At 37.6% G+C, this 21,858-nt stretch overlaps 2 protein-coding genes across 2 annotated transcripts; both read left to right on the top strand.

The window, feature by feature from the left end:
- The first annotated feature begins 2,774 nt into the window (after positions 1–2,774).
- On the top strand, positions 2,775–6,742 carry LOC117344382. The gene is made up of 3 exons (XM_033907128.1): positions 2,775–2,871; positions 3,475–3,552; positions 5,105–6,742. Exons 1-3 carry the CDS (start codon positions 2,815–2,817, stop codon positions 6,518–6,520), a joined length of 1,551 nt encoding a protein of 516 aa, XP_033763019.1. The 5' UTR covers positions 2,775–2,814; the 3' UTR covers positions 6,521–6,742.
- A 2,977-nt stretch (positions 6,743–9,719) lies between these two features.
- Positions 9,720–21,420, top strand: LOC117344019. Its single transcript, XM_033906613.1, has 10 exons — positions 9,720–9,922; positions 13,413–14,349; positions 14,944–15,076; positions 16,389–16,519; positions 17,159–17,358; positions 17,887–17,975; positions 18,485–18,638; positions 18,766–18,901; positions 20,195–20,277; positions 20,511–21,420. Exons 1-10 carry the CDS (start codon positions 9,777–9,779, stop codon positions 20,665–20,667), a joined length of 2,166 nt encoding a protein of 721 aa, XP_033762504.1. The 5' UTR covers positions 9,720–9,776; the 3' UTR covers positions 20,668–21,420.
- Positions 21,421–21,858: the final 438 nt, after the last annotated feature.

Below are 21,858 nucleotides of genomic sequence, written 5' to 3'. Positions count from 1 at the left end.
TAGATCCCCACCCTATAACTAAATATAGCATTGCTGGGCATCAAAAGATAAACAAAAGCATGGTGTAAAATTAGGTCATGGGGTCTTTCCCCATAACAGGGACTTAGTGTCTTGGTTATATCTATGAAATTGTTTCGATCCCCACCCTATAACCGTATACAGCATTACTTGACATCAAGGGATAAACACAATCCTGATGTAAACATAGGCCCAGGGGTCTTTCCCCACCCCAAGGGACTTAAGTTATAAAATAAGATCTGGGGTCTTTCCCCACCCCAAGGGACTGAGTTATAAAAATAGGCTCTGGGGTCTTTCCCCACCCCAAGGGACTTAGTTATAAAAATAGGCTCTGGGGTCTTTCCTCACCCCAAGGGACTTAGTTATAAAATAAGCCCTGGGGTCTTTCCTCACCCCAAGGGACTTAGTTATAAAATAAGATCTGGGGTCTTTCCCCACCCAAAGGGACTTAGTTATGAAAATAGGCTCTGGTGTCTTTCCCCACCCCAAGGGACTTAGTTATAAAATAAGCCCTGGGGTCATTCCCCACCCCAAGGGACTTAGTTATAGAAATAGGCCCTGAGGTCTTTCCCCACCCCAAGGGACTTAGCTATAAAAATAGGCTCTGGGGTCTTTCCCCACCCAAAGGGACTTAGTTATAAAAATAGGCTCTGGAGTCTTTCCTCACCCCAAGGGACTTAGTTATAAAATAAGCCCTGGGGTCTTTCCCCACCCCAAGGGACTTAGTTATAGAAATAGGCCCTGGGGTCTTTCCCCACCCCAAGGGACTTAGCTATAAAAATAGGCTCTGGGGTCTTTCCCCACCCAAAGGGACTTAGTTATAAAAATAGGCTCTGGAGTCTTCTCTCACCCCAAGGGACTTAGTTATAAGATAAGCCCTGGGGTCTTTCCCCACCCCAAGGGACTTAGTTATAAAAATAGGCCCTGGGGTCTTTCCCCACCCCAAAGGACTTAGTTTCCTTGTTATACCTTTGAAATGGTTTAGATCCCCACCCTATAACATATACGTGTATAGCATTTCTGGGCATCAAAACAGTTTTCTGTTATAAATATAGACCCTAGGGACTTTCTCCATCCCTAAAGATTTATAATTAGTTCCTTTGTGGTATCCTTGAAACATTGAGATCCTGACCCCATAACTATATACAGCATTGCTGGACATAAAGAGATGAACACGTTCATGTCGTAAAAACAACCCCTTGGGTCTTTTCACACCCCTAGGGAGTTTGGACCTCGTTCCTAAGTTTTATTTTTGAAGCAGCTGAGACAAAGAAAATATAGCATTATAATCTGTCAATTAAGAAATAATGCCTCAAACCTAAATTCAGATCTTCATAATGATCACGTAGCTGAATCAGCAGCATGTGTATGTAATTATGAAAATGAAAATAATCAACATTTCATGTTTGAATGTCCTTTATTTAATAATGCTAGACATCATCTAAAACAAAGCTTAGCACAAATAAACACTCAAGATGATCACAATCACTATAATATTGATACTCTTCTAAAATGATGTAATCTATGTAACAATAATGTCAATATTGACATACATAAATGTGTAACACAGTACATACATGAAAATGGGAAATTTGATATTTGATATCCATCATCCCCCATTTTTATTTTTACTTTTATTGAAACTTATTTAGTTATGTAGCATATACAGTACACCTCTAACACCCTATTAATGCACAAATGGCGGAGAATGGACTGGATGGAAATTGGCATTATTGTACCGGTAATATAGTTGATGATATACATATTTTCACTTCGTATTATCCGAGTTTTTCGAGTTTTCCGAATTCAAGTTTTCTGAGGGTTTTTTTTACTAGGATAAAGAGAGAATTCGGCTGGGACTGACGTAGTACTTCGAGTTAAGCGGGGTGTTCGAGTTTTACTAGTTCGAGTTAACGAAGTTCCACTGTACATGTTAAATCGAGGTAACTTCTACAGCAGCAATTTTAGTCTGAACATATAATTTGTAAGCTTTACTGTAACTCCACTCACAAACTATATATACCTATTTGGTGAAATTGGTTTTGATCCCCATCAGTGGATGGCTATTATGTTATATACATATGGACTGTCGGCCTGTAGCTGTTGGGGGAATAAACTCAATTTGACCAAATGGGTATACCTATACATTGCACAACAATTAAATCGTCATCTTTTCAGAAGTTACTTTCTTCTAATCGTGTAAAAATAAATTAAGAAGATACTTCCCTTCTTAATATATAATCCATATTGGTTGTATGTAAATATGTTTAAGTTTATTTACCTGGTTTATGTAAGGAGAGGACTTATATAGGCTCTGCCTGATGTCCAATCCTATATTGATATAACATCAGTCAATAAAGATATGTTGAAATTGAAATTGAAATTGAAGCAGCTGAGCTTCATTTCTTCCCAATGACTATATTGTTTGACATCAACAAATAAAGCTATTAAAAATTGAACATGAACATATTTTGACGTTTGGTCAAATCCAACTATGTGAGCGATACAGGCCCTCTGTGACTCTTAATCCATTTGCTTGCATTATAGATAGTTGCTATTCATGACAGGCAGTGTATATGTTGTCGGCACTATAGCATCTTTAATTGAAAGTACATAATTTCACGAAATTTCATTATTTATATATATCCGTTGTCTAAATTACATGTAAGTTGATAAGTTCCGTAAACTCGAACTGATGAGACTGAAAGGGGAGACAACCATTTTCTTTATGACGTCATAAATGTAACGAACGCGAAATTCCATCACGTGGTTTGGATTTGTATCCATGTAGCTTCCATGAAGATGCCGTCTACTAACATTGTTATAACTGACGTTATCCTGGAACCGCCGTCGGTAGGTAAAATATCAATATATTAGGCTTTTTTGTTTTTGTTTTTGTTTTCTCGATTTAAAGCGCAAAATATTGGCATGACATGTAACTCTTAAGTCCTCCCCCTAAAAAAATCCTCAAAATCGCCATGCCAGCAGCTATCTATATTCTTTCCAACACTGCCTGTGTGTCATTCGAAATCTCAGGGTTCTCTTCGCCTTTGGAATATGTGGTGACAAAACTGTAGGTCCAATTTCGTAAACGATATTTTCGACTACTTTGTGAGATTCCGGTTGACAAGTCTACAGACTGTACATATTGTAACGGGATCATGAGAATCAAAGCGTAGAGCGAGCCGATTTTTTTTTGGCGAGGGGAGCGGATCCAGGGCCCTGTTAAGGGGTTCCAGGGGTGTGAAGCCCCCGGCAGAAATTGAATATAGCAAATTTGCGATCATTTGGAATTGTTTTCTAGGTCTGATACAGGATTTTCAGTTGGGAGGGGGTTGGTTGAATTTCCACGTATTAACGTAGTCATTTTACTTTAAAGACATCAAAACGGTATACATTAATCTCGTATCATTTCAGTACTTTGGTGTGTAACAATTAAATTATGTTGGTTTTCAGCCTCAGAAGTTCAGAAGTGGATCCCCAAGCAAACGATCCAGATGGCTGAAAAAGGAAAAATCGCGAGAAGAGAAACCGGTCAGTCGGCTTTTCAAAACCTCGACATTTCATAAAATTGTTTTATAATTCACAAAGCATAAGCCGTACATTGATTGTTGGTCAAATGATTTTCTTTTCCTTTCGTTTCTCTTATATTGACCCGAACCCCAACCCCACTCCTTAACAGATTAACAACTGTAAGTCAATGTCCCCGTTCCTTCAGAGGTTGGTTTAGTAGATTGTTAAATATTTTATATATAGTAATTATATAATGATGTTTGTAAAGTAGCTAGCATGTCTTCACATGATGACAATTTCCCCCCAGGCCCTGACATAAAAACCCTGATTTCCTCCTGATCGAGAGCTCCGTTTCTCACTGACTAAGAGCTCTCATTTCCTTTGCTCGAGAGCGCCAAGTTCTCTGCCTGAAAGCTCCGAATTTCCCCGATTAAGAATTCCGACCCCCTCTACTAGTAAGAGCTTCGTTCCCCCCTGGACGAGAGCTTTAATTTTTCCTTAAAGAGCAAACGGTGTCCAACTGACCTAGGTCAAGGTCGTAAATTTCCCTCCTCAATGAGACCTTCCAATATTTCCTGACAAAGCTTCAATTTTCTTCCGGTTCCTCGCTAGATGAAGTTTCTATTTACTTCTGACTGAGAGATCTGAATTTCCGAGCCCACGAACTCTGATATCTCCAGTTCGGTTATTTAATGAATACCGTTTTCACCTGGCCGATAACTCTGTTTTACTCATGAAGAGCACTTTGACTTTCCCTTGACTGAGAGCTCGATTTCCTTCTCCCCCTGAATGAAATATAATAAATTATTTTAAAATTTAGTTAAAAATATATATCAGATTTTATATCTAAAAATATTCCTAGATCTGTATTTTTTTGCCCTTTGGCACCAACTTGTTTACCTGTTGACGTAGTTGATCTGATATTAATGGTACATGTTGTACATGGTTATCTAATATTGTCTTAGGCTATATGACAGCCGTCTTCTGTATTATCCTGTATCAATCAATCATATATACTCATACCTAGGACTTAGGACTATAAAAGGTTAGATGTTACTATATTATGTAGTCGGTTTCCAAGGACTGGACTGAGCAGTTCTACACACGTAAATAAACCAAGATACAACTACCTGGACTCCGTCTTCCTCTCTTACACCATACACAACAATTCTACAAGTGACTACAACCTTGTAGTTCACATGAGAACTTGGAGTTCCTCTAAGAACGCCGATACCCCTAACAGAGACCTTTGATTTCCCACATAAATGATTTTCCCCGTGACCGAGAGGTTTCTTCTGATTAAGAGCCCCGATTTCCTGCTTACTAATTATAAAAGTTTCGACTCTCCCCTGACAAAAGTCTTCGATTTCCCCAGCTCCGATTTCCCCAAAACAAAGAGCGCAGATCCCCCTTCCTTTCCCGAACCTCGACAAAGAGCTATAACCCCAAAACCCTGACTTTTAGCTCTGATTGGTGAACCAATTATCCAGTAGTCCATGTTTTTGTGTTTTAATGTTGCTATTTCTGAACTCTTTAATATTAGTAAACATTACACGTAGATTTATCATTACAGGTGTCCTATCGTATACAGAAAGTATTCAATATTCTGGAGAGACAGGGCCTGGCTATGCCGATGGACGTGAGATGCCAGAATGATGTAAATTATCAAATCTACAGATCCCTGTCCACCCTTGGTATCGAGGAGGTCCTATATCCTCTTCCACGGGACAATTCGTTACAAGAACTCCATACCATTCCTCTTCATCACTTCTGGAGTGAAGAGAGTGCGCATGACCTATATAGAGAAAATCTTACTTCCGGTGAAAGAGTTGACCCGAAACCACATGAACGACGACGTTCCACAACACAGAAGAGAAGCAATATTCGCGATGAAATGTCAAAATCTCTGGACGTTGGATGCAGACGATCTAAAAGGGATGTAGGTCCCGGAAAAGGAAACATTGCGAGACGGAGACAGAAGGCTTGTGTGGAAAGGCGGTGTGTCAGGATACCTGATCAATGGAACGATCGCTGTATTCTCCCGGGTAACGTTCCACGTTATAACCTTATCCGGGAAGCACAGGAATACTACAAGGAGGCAGACAATCAAAATGGAAGAACATTTAAGACGGTTTCTATAGCAGATAACTATGACACCACGGAAATATCAGGTTTGGATTCGTGTTTACCTCTATCTTGGAAGGTCGACAAAAGGATCGAAATATTGCTTAGCAAGCAAGAACTGTCTTTGCCAATTCAAGTTCTGCCAGAGACGCCGCGATCAAAGATGACGTCCAACCCAAAGTACACACGTCACGAGAAAGAGTCATACTATGTTGTCGGAAGTCAAGAGCAGATAGCTGCACGTGATATCGATATGCAATCGGAGGTATACAATAATCTTAAACATTTGAAAAGAGACCAAAACAGGCTACAGAAGCCGCAAAAAGACTCCATCGAATGTCTAGTTGATGACGCGCGTTTGTCCAGAAATGCACGACTTAGTGAGAAGGCGTTCCAGCTGGACATTGACCACGTCCACGATGTTGTATCCGATGATGATAGCAAATTGCTAGTTGAAAAACGTTGCAGTGAGGCAAAGGGAAACACCGCACTGGATGAAAATCAAACAGAAAAGATAACGGATCAAAGCCATCATAAAAACAAAGATCTGATTGAGTCGGACATGGTGACGTTAGTCGAGGAGCTACAGACAGACGTTTGTCTTGAGCAGGCCAGTGTTTTGGAGGAGCGTTCCTCTGCTTGTAGTAGCAGATCAGCAGAGGATTTCTGTGAAATTTCGACCGGAAGGAGAGTGTCTTGGGCCTCTGATTTAGAAAGAGACACCCGCGGCTCACACTCTCGTAATTCCATTTCGAGGTCTTCTAGGGATAAGGCGAAGATAAAGCGAAGCAGTAGAAAACAAACCCCGGTGATTATGTACTCGGAATCTGAATGTTCATTGCTTTGTCAAAAATATATCAATTAAAACGTCCTAATGATCTGAATATAAACAACCTCGTTACTGGTTTATTTCTAACAACACGCATTTGCGGGGTACATGGCCGACAGATAGACAGAAATTCTTTATTTCCTCTTTTACAAGAGATTATGTCAATCAAACATTCTAAATGTTACATTTCAATTTAAATTGATATAAGAATATCAGTATAAGTGTGTACATGTATAAAGTTCATCTAACATGAAAATTAAAGTAGTGTGTCCAATTCTTTCACCATTTCCTGCAGATTCAATGAAATATTTACCATTATTTTTTCTCATTCATACTCATCCAATGGTACATTAGATCGAACTCCCAGAAGAAAATGATACTGATTTGTGTTAAGTTAGATAACAGTTTTGGGCACTAGCAAAAACATGAAGTACAATGTCAGCAGAAAACTTCCCATACATTTACAGAGAACAATGTCACGCTCAAAGACATGCATTTAGGCGATTATTGTCTTGTACTCGGTAATCCACACGCATATCTATGCATAAGCTCTAATTCTTCAATATATTTATCTATATAACTGTTCTAAGCTCGCTTCCATATAACATGCCTGGATATACAATGTTAAAACTAGATGTTGGATTAAATCCATTAGCCTGAATGCAAAAACCAATGAGGGAGTTTTTCCCGCCCTTTCGCACAGGACTCTGACGCAATTCCGTTGTCAGATAGCAGATTGTAGGTAAAGTATACCTCGGCATAGGTTTTCTGGTTAGTACGTGAAATAGCTATTTCTCCAAGACAACAAGATATGTCGTTAATTTGTTTTGATTGCGACCGACGAGAGTGATAAAATATTATAAAACTACTTAAGCAGAATTATAGTTCAGTTGCCACATCTATACCGTATCTAGGTGTTTTTGAAGTAGAGAGAACGACGTTGACATTAGAAACTATCGCCTATTCATATTACACAATTCCATAGGGGTTAACTTCCGAAGGTACGCCCGAGCATTCCCGGCTTCACAACCCTTTCAATTATTAAACCATACATCTTTGATGTAAGTTAAACCTATATCTGGGATTGAAACTATCAATCTAGTGTTGTGATATATTTATGTTACTGTTTTAATGAAGCTCTTTCGAGCTAATGTTACTCTCTGTATATTCGACGTAAAATTAAGTTTCTTGTATTTCGTTCCCATATATATACTTACCCGAGCCATGGTCATACATACATGTATATCAGGGACATATATGGATCAGGAACATACATAGATCAGGGACATACTTAGGTCAGGGACATACATGGGTCAGGGACATACATGGATCAGGGACAGACATAGATCAAGGACATACATAGATCAGGGACATACATCGGTCAAGGACATACATAGATCAGGGACATATATAGATCAGGGACATATATAGATCAGGGACATACATGGATCAGGGACATATATAGATCAGGAACATACATCGGTCAAGGACATATACAGATCAGGGACATACATTGATCAGGGACATATATAGATCAGGGACATACATGGATCAGGGATATACATAGATCAGGAACATACATGGATCAGGGACATATATAGATCAGGAACATACATCGGTCAAGGACATATATAAATCAGGGACATACATGGATCAGGGACATACATGGATCAGGGACATATATAGATCAGGGACATACGTAGATCAGGGACATACATGGATCAGGGACATACATAGATCAGGGACATACATGGATCAGGGACATATATAGATCAGGGACATACATGGATCAGGGACATACATAGGTCAGGGACATACGTAGATCAGGGACATACATGGATCAGGGACATACATAGATCAGGGACATACATGGATCAGGGACATATATAGATCAGGGACATACATGGATCAGGGACATACATAGATCAGGGACATATATATATCAGGGACATACATAGATCAGGGACATATATATATCAGGGACATACATAGATCAGGGACATATATATATCAGGGACATACATAGGGCAGGGACAGACAAAGATCAGGGACATACATAGATCAGGGACATACGTAGATCAGAGACATATATAGATCAGGGACATACATAGATCAGGGACATACATAGATCAGGGACATACATAGATTAGGGACATACATAGACCAGGGACATACATAGATCAGGGACAGACATAGGTCAGGGACATACATAGATCAGGGACATATATATATCAGGGACATACATGGATCAGGGACATATATAGATCAGGGACATATATAGACCAGGGACATACATGGATCAGGGACATACATAGATCAGGGACATACATAGATCAGGGACATATATAGATCAGGGACATACATGGATCAGGGACATACATAGATCAGGGACATACATAGATCAGGGACATATAGAGATCAGGGACATACATACAAAAATGTAGATCAGGGACATAGAGGTTACACAACGAGTGAGTTGCAAAAGACACTCGCTAAAGCTCGTGTCTTTTGTAACTTTTAAAAAATATCTTACTCGTGTGAAATAAATTCCATATCCAACAATCACGAGTCGTTTTACCTGTTTCAAAGGGAAACGTGGCCAAGTATAATTTCGCGTATGCAAATAAAGTGTACCGGTGACGTACGTGACCCGGTGATGTGACGTCATTCGATTATTGATGACGTCAATAACAATAGCAGTTTGGGTTTTCCTGGATCCTTTCATTGGATATAAATTGTATGCTATTTGCTGTCTGTTCCGTGCGCAATTTATCTATTTCTCAATCGTCAAAAGGTATATATATACAGTTATAAGCTGGAAACCGGTAGATCTATGCAATATACCGATATTGTGAACATTGTGAACAAACTCATATCAATACAAACAGTCAAAAGTCTTAAATTTTGAAAAAGATGATAATCTTTATGGAAGGATTGCATTACAACTTGGTCCGATCAGAGCCGTGTATGGTCCGATGACTTTCAAAAAATACATTTTTATAACAATCTGTTTGTAATTTTCGCTTTTATTTAAGTAAGATTTCGTCTATACCGAGTTAAGTTATTTTACTGTAATCCTACTTTAGATTGGTATGCCTGTTATCAAATCTAAGTATTGGATGTCGAGAACGGCCCTAAAAAAATAATAAAATAAATGCGACTTATCCGGATATATGTTTTGTTCCAGTTCGTACATTAGTTACTACAATGCGATTTCGGAACTCATCTGATTTTTAGTCTGAAGGCTTTAATAATCCAGACAACATCGAACAGCACTCTTTCAACTTTAAAGATGGCGGACCAGGTGTCTGCTTTTGATATTCTACCAGATAACATTATGCTTCATATTCTTTCCTTCCTTTCCTGTGAAGATTTGTGTGCCATACGTAATGTCAATCATATGCTGAGACGTCTGTCATCTGACAGGAGCCTTGTCTGGTAATATACACTCTGAAATGTTCTTCTTGATACCACACATTCTTACTGTTCAATTCGTCTGTTTGTTTTGACAAAACAAAGGCCGATCCCGAGAATCCGATAAGAAAATCTTACATTACATGTTGTCTATCATAACGTTGTCAGTATGCAGTATATACTTAATGACATTTCAGTTACTTCCACGTTGTTTCAATACGTCATCAGTTGTATTTTTATTATAATGAATAACTTGTGTAGATCTGTTGTGTATTTAGTATTCTGTAACAGGAGTCTAACTTTATACGTTCTATCAATATAAGAAAAGATATAATACAGTCCACATGAAAATACTATGAATAAATATTAATATTAGTGTAAATGGTTATGGATCCAACAAGAGGTATTAACAGCTTAGGCTACTGGATTGATACATATATATACTTCACATCTAAACATGGAGTCGTAAAAAGATATACACAGGTGCAGACATAGTGACCATGACCATATAGTGATTATGAACAGCCTATGTAAAGCCAAGGTTAATAAGAAGAAACCAAGGACTGTTTATCTATACAAGGTAAATTGGGATGAGGTATACGTACATGTATGAGACTCAGGACCACTTCTTTATGAGTCAGTGGTAAATTTAAATAATTACCACAAGAAAACTTGGTTGTTGAGGAAAACTGGAATAGCTTTCGGGCCATAATCAGTAATATTATGGCAAAGCATGTCCCTAGTAAGTCACCAGCAGCCGACATAATCTACCATGACTGAAGGATCGAAGCAACCCTCAAATCTCATCAGGAAAAAAACAAAACATATGTATCAAAAAGCCAACCATGGCCAGTCGAACAACCACCTACATTGGAAAGCTTTCCATAACATCAGGTAAGAGTATCAACAGAAATTGAAGGAAGACTATTCCTCATGCATCAACATCATAGATCTCATCAAAGATCCATCTTCCAAAAAAATTATGGGGATATGAAGAGGAAGAACACCTGCAGAGTATCCACTTTAATGTAGACGAGAAAGTCCATCGTGACAGTGTATCAAAAGCCAATGCCCTCAACAAACAGTTTAGTTCTGTATTTACCACAGAGGATGATCTGGATACACTTGACACTTGCATGAATTGGACCAAGCCCCCCATTCAGGGATGCTGAATCAACGTCACAGAAAATGGAGGATGATCATTCAGAACCTGGAAACTATCGGCCACTATCACTTACCTCATCAGTGTGCTGTAAAATTTTGGAGCACTTACATAGCAATATCATAGACCATCTTGACAAAAAAAAAACTTACAGATTGTACCAGCAGGCAGTCACAGCTCACGATTACTGTCAATAATCTTGCGCGCATCCTAAACAAGGCCTTATAGGTCGATATGGTCATAATTTACCTTTCTAAGGCCTTTGGTAAAGTCCCCCATCAAAGTCTCATCACCAAGCTGCACCACTATGGACTAAACCAAGATGTGATCAAGTGGATCCAAGGCTTTTTGCAGTAGAGAACTCAACAAGTGGTTGTCGATGGTAAAGTTTCAGAAACAGCAGCTGTTCGATACCACAAAGAACATCAATAGGCCCTATCTTATTTCTACATAAACAACATTTTTGACATGTACATAGAACTATCCATATATGTTTGCTAATGGCTGTCTCCTTTATCGTGAGATAACCCCCTCCCCCACTTCCAATTGATCAGGAATTACTCCAGAACAATCTTGACTCCCTACATGAGTGTCAGTGAAGTGGCAGATGATCTTTATCACCAAGAAGTGTAACTCCTTGACAGTTGCACTTGCCAGGAAACATTAGTTTGCCTATATCTACACACTAAACAGGGATCTACTGGAACATATTAATGGAACACCATATCTCGGAATCAATAGCAACATATATGGAACACACATATGGGGAATCATATGTACCATCAAAAACATACCATGTTCTAGGAATGCTCAGAGAAAATCTATCATCTGCCCGACAGGACATCAAGGAGAAGGCTTATCAAGACCATGATCAGACCTATAGACTAGAATACTGCAGTGCCATCTGGATTCCCATGCATACAACACAACGTCAGAAGACTGGAAACATCACAAACACAAGCAGCCAGGTATGTTATTATAACCCAAACTCCATAACGACAGGACAACATCATCAGACCAGTGTCACAGGTCTGATACAGAATCGGGGATGGGAACCACTAGAGGAATGAAGGAATAAGATCAGCCTCATATACTACTCTACAAAGTGATCAGGATAAACCAACTAATTACCAGTGATTCCAGACTCATATCACCCATCACCATGGCTCACTGGCAGACATAATTGTCACCTAAAATCATGTAGGCCGTATCTTCCATACATGAACGCATATAAATATATTTTGTTTCTTCTGAGGGCAGTTGTGTTATGGAATAATAGAATCTGTCACCCCCTTGGGGGTGAGACAGAGGCATCTCAGCCCGAGGGGAAGATTCTTAAGTTGCAAAACATGAGGCTTGCCGAGTGTTTGGTAGCTTAATTATCTTACCCTGAGGGTTGAGATTCCCGTCTCACTTCCAGGGGATGAATGATTATTTTTCTCTTACCCTGTTTACCCTGCCCTGCAGGTAGGGCATAAGAATTGTACCTGCTGCCCCCATTGCATGATCATAGGAGGCCATCCTTAAAGGAACTCAGCTGTTAATAGGATGTTAAACAAAAGAAACCAAACCAAACCCTGTTTACCCTCTTATGTATCTAATATTGACGTTACATCAATGCAAGGAAATGTTTTTGTGACATGATGTCATTGTACTGTTGCCACCCCGGTAACTACGGATATCCCTGTCCAGGGTAAGAGAATAGCCTGTCTCCTGACACCACAGGAACGCATTCCTTGGTTATCTTCAAGGAGAGGCTGTCACCCAAACAGATATAGGCAGACACTGGTGTATATAGTTTTAGATACAAACTTGTTTAACACTTGTCATATTTTTTGTATCAAGTACATGCCACACATGTTCAATGAGTGAAATATCCTATGAACATTGCTAATTATGATCCAGATCCAGTGTATAATACGGATTATAGTCATACATAGTATTTTAAATATGGACTATTATGTCTATTCTTATTTGACAAAACCTAAGAGGGGCAGCAATCAGTCTGGTAGAGTGCCGGGCCACATAACCTCAGGTGAAGATCTGATGTATGTGGTTTGGTGCTCCCTACCCATATCAGTTTTTGTTTCTCAGAAAGTCGAAAAAAATGCTGGTTTGTGCTATCATGGTTGTGTCCTTAGTCAAGGCATTTTACCCTAATTGATCTGGATGGCATTCGACAGGCCTCTGTATGCTGTTCAGTGTGATCACCAACTACTGCAATGAGATCCAACCTCAAAATGATCCTTGCTAGTCAGGGTGATAAACCCAATATAAACAAAAGCCTGGGACTCCTGTAAAATTATATAACATATAACACAAAGTAATGTTTATCATTATTTATCTTTACAGGAATTCGGACTTTGAAGGATGTTACAGGACCAGTGAAGAGGCATTTGAAATGTACATTCAAGTCGGTGGTCCTCGCATTCATTGTCTGAACCTCAGTCACTGTTACTGGCTGTCTGGACGCAGCATCTCTAACGCCCTGAAGAGGTGTACAAATCTCCGGGAACTTTATATCTTAGACATCAGTCTAACTGCCAAGAAACTAATCAAAATTCTTTGTGGTCTTCCAAATCTAGTCACTTTTGCCTTCACTGTCATAAACATGGATGAGTTTGATACAGAGTTAGAGGGCAATAATGCAGCTCGGCACACAATGATGGGTATTAAGCATCTCACCATTCACTTTAAAGTGCCACTTTCCCTTAGGACTGAAGCTTCAATATCGGTACAATTCCTACAGAAGAAAACCACATTTTTCGAACATTGTAGGGACTTGGAAAGTTTCTGTGTGTTAGGTCATCCAAATTTAGGGTGTGGTCTTCCAAAATTACTACTACAACCAAATGTAGACAAAATTGAAAATTTGAAAAATGTGAAAGAGATTTCATTGAACTATGCAATAGATCCAGCAGCTAGGATTTTCTATTACGGCACACTGCTTTCTGTCGCGAAACTTCAATTGCAGATGACCACTGTGTTGAACCCATCTGCAAACTTTGGAAGTGAAATAAGATCAGACTTTTGGAATATTTTTTGGAAGTCACAATATCAGTTACAAAATTTGAACATTTCCGGTATTTCTATTCAGAAGATCTTTACACATGTGTTTGATCCGGAGGTTCCAAAGCCAAACTTGCAGTACCTTAATTTATCGGACACATACTTCACATCGGAAGAAGGACCCATCAGTAATCTTACATCACTCATTGGTGTCTGTCCAAATCTGAAGAGTTTGAATTTAAGGAATAGTCAGGTCATCTTCACCAACCCAAGCAGAGACGTAAGTTTACATGTAACACAAGTTGGTTAGACTTTAGGTACATTCTTCTGCCATTCCAAATTGTATGGGTAAAGGATTTGAATGCTATAAATTCGTCGAATGGACCAAATCATTGGTTCACTTAACAGACAAATGAGTTAATTTGTTCCATGGTGGACAAATGTGGAGTGTTTCACATATGGTCATATAAGGCAGAAGGAAAAGCTAAGAAGAATTAGTGAAAAATCTTAAGAATCCTATTTATTCACCTAAGATGAATGAATCTAAAACCTGATAACTTAAACCTAATAAATTACTCATGTGGCAGAGGGGTGCTTTTGTGTAAATGGAAGGTATATAATATTATGGTCATTGTAGGAATGAAGAGACAGAATCAAGTAGATAATTATAATGGGAACCTTCCATCTCAGTGTTAATTGTGTCTGGGAAAATGCCTTACCTAATTCTCCTTTGTTTGTGACCGACCAAGACTATACATGGTAAGGCTGCTTATCGTAGCTAGCTGACCAACAACGTTGTGTGAAGAAAGTCTAAAATGGGGTGGGAGGGCCTTTATAGATTTTATGTCTCATGTTGTATTTTCCGTAACCTTAGATGGTGGATGTGGCAGGAATCTCTAGTCTGGTTTCAACATGTCGTTGTCTGTCTGAAGTCAACCTAGGGGGGATACATATGCACGACCCTGATGTCATGTCTCGGGTGTCCCAGCTGTTAGCCAGCTGTCAAGGTAAGTCAGCTTCTGTAGTTTGGAGTAGGTATATATCAGCATCAGTGAAAATTGACTCATTTTAATTCTTAAAAAAGTAATTAAAAAAAAATGCTCAAGTAATGTCATGCATGATAAGGTACCTACTGTAAAAATTGTTCTGTTTGATGTACAGTTCAAATTATATTCACTTACATTTGTTTTGTACAATTACAGTATGTATATACAACGCATGTAATATCAATTAAACATAAATTGTCATGCACTGATTCAGAAAACATATCAGAAACAAAAGCAGTATGTAAATGGGTATTTTATTGATAAGTTTTTCCATTGAATGGGACTCGCACAACTAAATTAGCCAATTATAATAGCTACAAACCTCAGAAACATATTTTCATTTGGAACATTGTTCTGGGTAAACAGCGGTGTTTCTGAGGTTTGTAGCTATTAGTTTTCTTGAGTAATTAACATATAGAATAGGTACCTCCTATATATGAAAATAAAGAGTAAATTATGTTTTAAGACATGAAAAACAGAAATATACACTCCTACTGAAAGTAGAGTGACCGAGGGTTTCTTGTGAAAAAAGCCGAGAAATTCCCAGGTGGGGGTCCCCCTTCCACTGAAAATATCAGGGTTACTGTCTTTCTAATACCCATGTGCTATAACGGTATATATGCCATTAAACCTATACAATAACATCATTTTTCAGGTAGCGAAAACTTCAAACTTTAATTTGAAATAAAATTCACATTATTTGAACTTCAAATGTACAATTGAGGGTATGAAGCCACTTGTAATAACATATAGTAAAATATTTAGTTGTGTGAGTCCTTACATATATTTCATGACTATAACAAAATATGAATATTTTTCACGAGTATAAAACGAAAGTGAAAAATGTTTGTATATTTTGTCAAATAATTGATATAGCCAAGGTTTTCAGTAGGGATTTTTTGACATAGAAATTTTCCACCCAAACAGATAAATGGTCAACCCATTTGTTTTCCTTTGTAAAAAGTTTTCTGTATAGATTGAATTATGTATTATTACATTAACGGTGGTATGAAGGCAGTAGTATACATGTATGATATTCTAGATGTACAGGTTATTACACACATAATAATGTATAACATCACATTAACATTGATTATTTTGTAGATCTGTACACACTGCCAATAAAAGGGGGCGGGGCTCACAAACAGGTGTTATCCTTTATCAGGATAAATTTCTCAAATCATTGTTATTTCCTATGATATTTCATTAACAGTTTGACAATATAACCAAAGATGTGTTGAGTTGATGGTGACTTTTATATGGATTTTTCCAGGTTTAAAGTCATTAGCTGTTTCGTGCTGTTGCTGTAGTTATCAAAGTGCCAAATGTAAAGGGTTATCAGGCTCTGTTGGAGCAGGCCCACCACCGAAGAGACAGAGAACCGGTGTCAGTAGTACAGCTATGGTAGGGAACAGTTTCTGTTGGAAGTATGAGAGTGGAATTAAGATTGGAAAGTTTATAGGTGTGCACTGGATGAAAGAGACTACCAAGGTTGTGTATAACTAATGTCCTGTATACATGTACTCGCCTCTGAGGCAAATAAATTTGCTTGAAAGCATCTTCACATTCACGTAAATATGTTTGGATCATTTATTCAAACCTTTAACTATTTCATACTTATTTAGAATTTAAACAAATGTGTTGAGATTTATACTGTACATGTATTTTTAAAAAAATGGAAAGAACTCCTCTACAAAATAAAAGCTACAATGTATAATTTATAGGAAGTTAGATCTGCATATTTTCTTAGGAAACTTGACAAAAATTTATAAAGGTGTGCTTTTCCTTTAAACAATGATGCAATATCTCTGTATTTAAGTTATTAACAGAATATGTTTTCTGTGTTAGGTATTGCCCTCTACCTCAAGTCATTGTGAAAACTAAGTATTAACAGAATATGTTTTCTGTGTTAGGTATTGCCCTCTACCTCAAGTCATTGTGATAACTAAGTATTAACAGAATATGTTTTCTGTGTTAGGTATTGCCCTCTACCTCAAGTCATTGTGATAACTAAGTATTAACAGAATATGTTTTCTGTGTTAGGTATTGCCCTCTACCTCAAGTCATTGTGGTAATGTTGACACTGACCACTGTGCAGACCTTGAGACTGGAGGTCTAGAATCCTTGGTCAAAGGCTGTCCGAGGATGGTCAAGTTTGAACTGGTCAATGCTGGTCTTACCCGACCGGTGATCCACCGAGGTCATAATGGACTGATGCCAAAGTTATGTCTGTACAAGCCATGGTCAGTAATAGTCATATACACGGCAGTATAATAACAGTAAAACATTGTTATACTGCCACGTCGTGATTTTGATGATATAACAAATTTGGCAGTATATCGGGGTTCCCATATGATATTAAACTTAAGTGTTCACACCCTAATTACTGAACTTAAGAGTTAAAAAAATAACAAGAAACTTCAAAGTACTTTTCTCTTTATGCTGCAAAATACTTTTTTCAAAACATTTACTTTACATAATTATGTATATTAAATACATCAGATTGTATATAGATATGTACAAGGTATCTTAATTTCACAAATAAATACCGTAGTTTAATTGATATCCTGAGAAAATTGTAACAATTTTAAGTAAAATCTCATTTGGTTTTTGATCTTGACATCAAAAATCATATAATCCCCATATGTTCTTGTTCTCTTTTGTCTGACAGAAAGTCAAATCTAATTTTTATTTTTAATTCACTGTTGTACTTGTCAGTTTAGTAACTCAGTGATGTGTATATAATTTAATTTATTAATTTGTTATTTTAGTTCCGAATCAGCTGCTCTCAATGATCAGAGATTGTTTTGTATCCATAAATGGAAACACCTCAAATACCTCCAGTTAGCAGGGCTTCCAGGTGAGATATCCTACCTTCTTGCTGTTGAAACAAAAAAAAAACAATGACTTTTTCATGTATAATGTTAATTTTAATGTAATGGATATTAGGTTGTTTTACTATCGCAATGAGGCAAAAGTATAGTATGAGAAATAAAATGTCAGTTTTTTATCAACTTCTTGTAAGGGCTATTCCAGTCAAATATATTATTCAACAGGAGGACTCCAGGTTCGTCAAACAGGGAACGCCGATGGAAGTGATTTGATTTAAAACAGTACCATACAATAACACACATTTTCCTGGAGTCATCTAGTGGGAAATAACTTACTGGAATAGCCCTAGTTAAAAGTCATCGTAGGGTGTTATATTGTACAAAAATGACGAGTTGAAAAAGTCCATACACTGTCAACATAAAGGCCATTATAGGGTCGGGTAAATACCCCGTACATCTTAAATAATGGTGTCTTAGTCGTATAGCGTAGAAATGTATCTTGGTTTAGATTTCCTGATTTCTTTAAATGCTTTTACAGGTATCATGACAGGATCATGTCTGGTTGCCATAGCAACAGGCTGTCACTTCCTAGAACGTCTCCATATTGCTTACATAGGACTGATGGGACACCCAAACTTTGCTCGCCAACTTTGCCAGGCTTTGCCAGAATTCAAAGCTCTTAAAGACCTCAGGTAAACAGTAAAACATCCTTAAGATTACTGGCCCTGATATTTGATATAATCTGAGTGAGTCTATGGATTTTCTGTTCCAGTATTATCGATCGATGTAGACAATGATGATTTGTGTGTTGTGTTACAGGGTAGAACATGGATACATATCTGTTGACTCCCATCTCTGTAAAGCTGCTCAGTCGTGTAAGACATTACAACGTCTGTGTGTCATATCCGGGGGAGGAACATTGGACTCCGCCTCAGTAATATCCCTCGTTGCCAATGTAAGTGATCAGTTCTTTGTGTATTGATGTGTTGCCCCTTGTATCAATGTTTAACATAAAGGGATTAATTACTATGTTTATTTCTCTTCAGTCACAGTACCCACACATGGTCACTGTAAAAAATAAATAATTTGCTGTGAGACTGTGAAATTTAAACTTCGCACAGTGTTTCCTAGCCCAGTTTTGTCTAAATTACTTGAACATACAGTATTGCCTTTATTTAGGGCACTATGATCTGGTAGTGTTATTGAGGGATGCATAGTACCTAAGCCAGATCACACAGACATTATACTTTGATAACATCAATATTTAACTGAATATTTCAACACAGGAGGGCAATTTTCATCCTCTGTGTCAATCACAACAGCTCCAGTGATGTAACAATAGATAAACGTTCAATCTCGCCCCAAATTTGATAGTGCCCATTCCTCCTGGTACTTCATATACATGTAGTACCCATGTGTGTTTGTTTGTTCGTTTGCTGGGTTTATACTCTGTGAACAGCCAGGGTTTTGATGTCTCCTTGTAGTAGTCAGTGACAACCTCACTGAACAACATACAGGAGGCCAGTCACATGCTATTCAGAGTAATTAAGGTAAATGTCTTGTCTGAGAATGTAACAGCACAAACTGGCCTGTTTCTCAGCTTCCCGAGAAACACAAACTGACACAGGTAAAGAGCGTCAAATTTTAAACCAAGCACCTCAGGTGTTAACCTGCGATAATGTGGCTGGCGCTCTAACCCCCTGAGCTATCAGGCCCCTATAGGAAAGCATAAAAAGGTTTTTTCCTTAAACCCAATAATGCTTTCCTTTGGAAATTTTTAGTTAAAAAATGTTGATTAAACTGGGCTAAATTCAAAATTTTGATTGTGTTTGATTTGACTTAGTCAAACTCAGACTTGATATAACTATGTTGATATAGCTTCTTTTTGTAAATGTTTATTATTGACTATAATAGTAACTGTTATACTCGGACTTCAGACAGTGCTTCCCTTTGTTTTTCCAAATATTTGTTGATGCATTTCTCAACAAAATGTCCTAAGAACATGTACGGAGAACCAGATATCTATATGTATCTACATAGGCTTATTGTCATTATCTGTGTTATTTCTGCTGTCTCTATTGTCATTCCATACAATGATATTATTTTAGCACCTCTTTTTCAATGTGGGAATTTTTCTGTGGTAAATTGGGAATGGGTCCATTTAACGGACCCTGTTTCTATAGTAGGAAAATCCCAGAGTCTTATAACCATTGTTTTATATTCTATATGAGTTTTTCTTGATTTTCAGCGCCCATCCCTCATTGCTTTACAGCTGTTTACAGAAGTGAATAGAACACAGTGCAGACGACTCCAGAAAGCTATTGAGGACAGGTAGAGCGTTACCTTGTTTCTGTACATTCAGTATTAATACAGAATTTAGTATCTTGTAAATGTTTTCATCCATGTTAAAATTTTGTAAAACTATCTATTCCAATATTTTGAAAAGTCAGACACCTTCACACATTTAATTGACATATTCATAAACTGAACTCTGACTGGGAATTTGAATTCCTAAAATGTAGTTATCTTCTTTTGATTGTTAAAAAATCAAAATTTGTTGACAGGTTCAGTTCACTACGTCCTGCCCTTAGAGTGTCAATCTGGCCACTGTTTGATACAGATACACCCAGTATGATGAACAACATTCCGACGAAACATCTCGAGGAACTAACCATTTTCAGCTCCAGGGTCAGCGACAGTCCACCAAATTGGAAGTGGTGACGACAAAATCAAAAATCCAAGTGACGTTGTCAGGAAGCAATAAACATCCCGATCTTATTTGGTGACCTCTGACCTCTCTCACAAATATCAAGGCTAAGCAATAACTACTTGATTTGTAAAAGTTAGGTCAAAGGTCACTATATTGTACTATAGTCAAGGTTACATATGTACCTACACATGTGACCAACACATAAATTTGAGATGTTGAACATTTGACCTTACAGTTTGGTGAAAAGGTCAATTTTCTTATAACAATAAGCAGCTGATATTTTGATGATGCTGAACAAAAGTTTATATTAAATGGAAATGATAAATACTTAAATTATAAATCAGAACTTGAATCTACAATATGCCGTTGGCTGTCATCTGCTCATCAACATTTGGGGAGTGTTCAGAGACTAGGACTGGATACTGCTTTTTAAAATGAGTTAAAATACAGGACAGAGGGTGTGTTTTGAGGATGTGGTTGTATATGAAGTTATTTATGAAATAGAAAATGCAATTAATGTCATCAGTGTTAAAATAATATTAAACAGTGAAATCTTGTGAATTTGGAATCAAACCAATACTGAAATCTTCTCTGACTTTTTTCTGGTATATCAAATCCATCTACCTATTGGTATAATCTGATCACCTATCAATTAAAAATGTTGGGCTGTCAAGTCCATCTGCCTGGTGTATTAAATCCACAATCAAACGAAATGTTTGTATATCAAATTCACCTAATCAATTAAAACTGTTGGTCTGTTAAGTTCACTTGATTGTTAAAACTGTGTGATCTATCAAGTCCAACTGCCTATTAAAACTTTGATCTTTTAAGATCCCTATCATATTCAACCTGTAACATGGCCAACTTTTATACTGGTCTGTTGCATTGAGACTGGTCTGTATGTCCTGCAAGGTGACTTGTCTTTAAAAACCACCTGAGTGTTTTAAATTTTCAAAACACATATTAAGACTACCTCTTTAAGACTACACATGTATGTATGGTCTATGAATGGCACTTGTTTATTACCACCCTCTAAAGGATACACATATGTACCACAAAGTGGGGTTATTTTAACAACCTGTCTTACTTACTCTCAATACAGAGGAAACTAGAATACCAACATAAAATTTTCTATTTAATTACCTACAAATAATATTTACATGGAAATGTCATGGTGTTTAATGAATGGTAAGTACAGAGAT

The sequence above is a fragment of the Pecten maximus genome, chromosome 15 (assembly GCF_902652985.1).
Source record: "Pecten maximus chromosome 15, xPecMax1.1, whole genome shotgun sequence".
NCBI lineage: Eukaryota > Metazoa > Mollusca > Bivalvia > Pectinida > Pectinidae > Pecten > Pecten maximus.
Note: the sequence above shows the minus strand (reverse complement) of the source record. Positions and strands in the feature narration are given on the sequence as shown.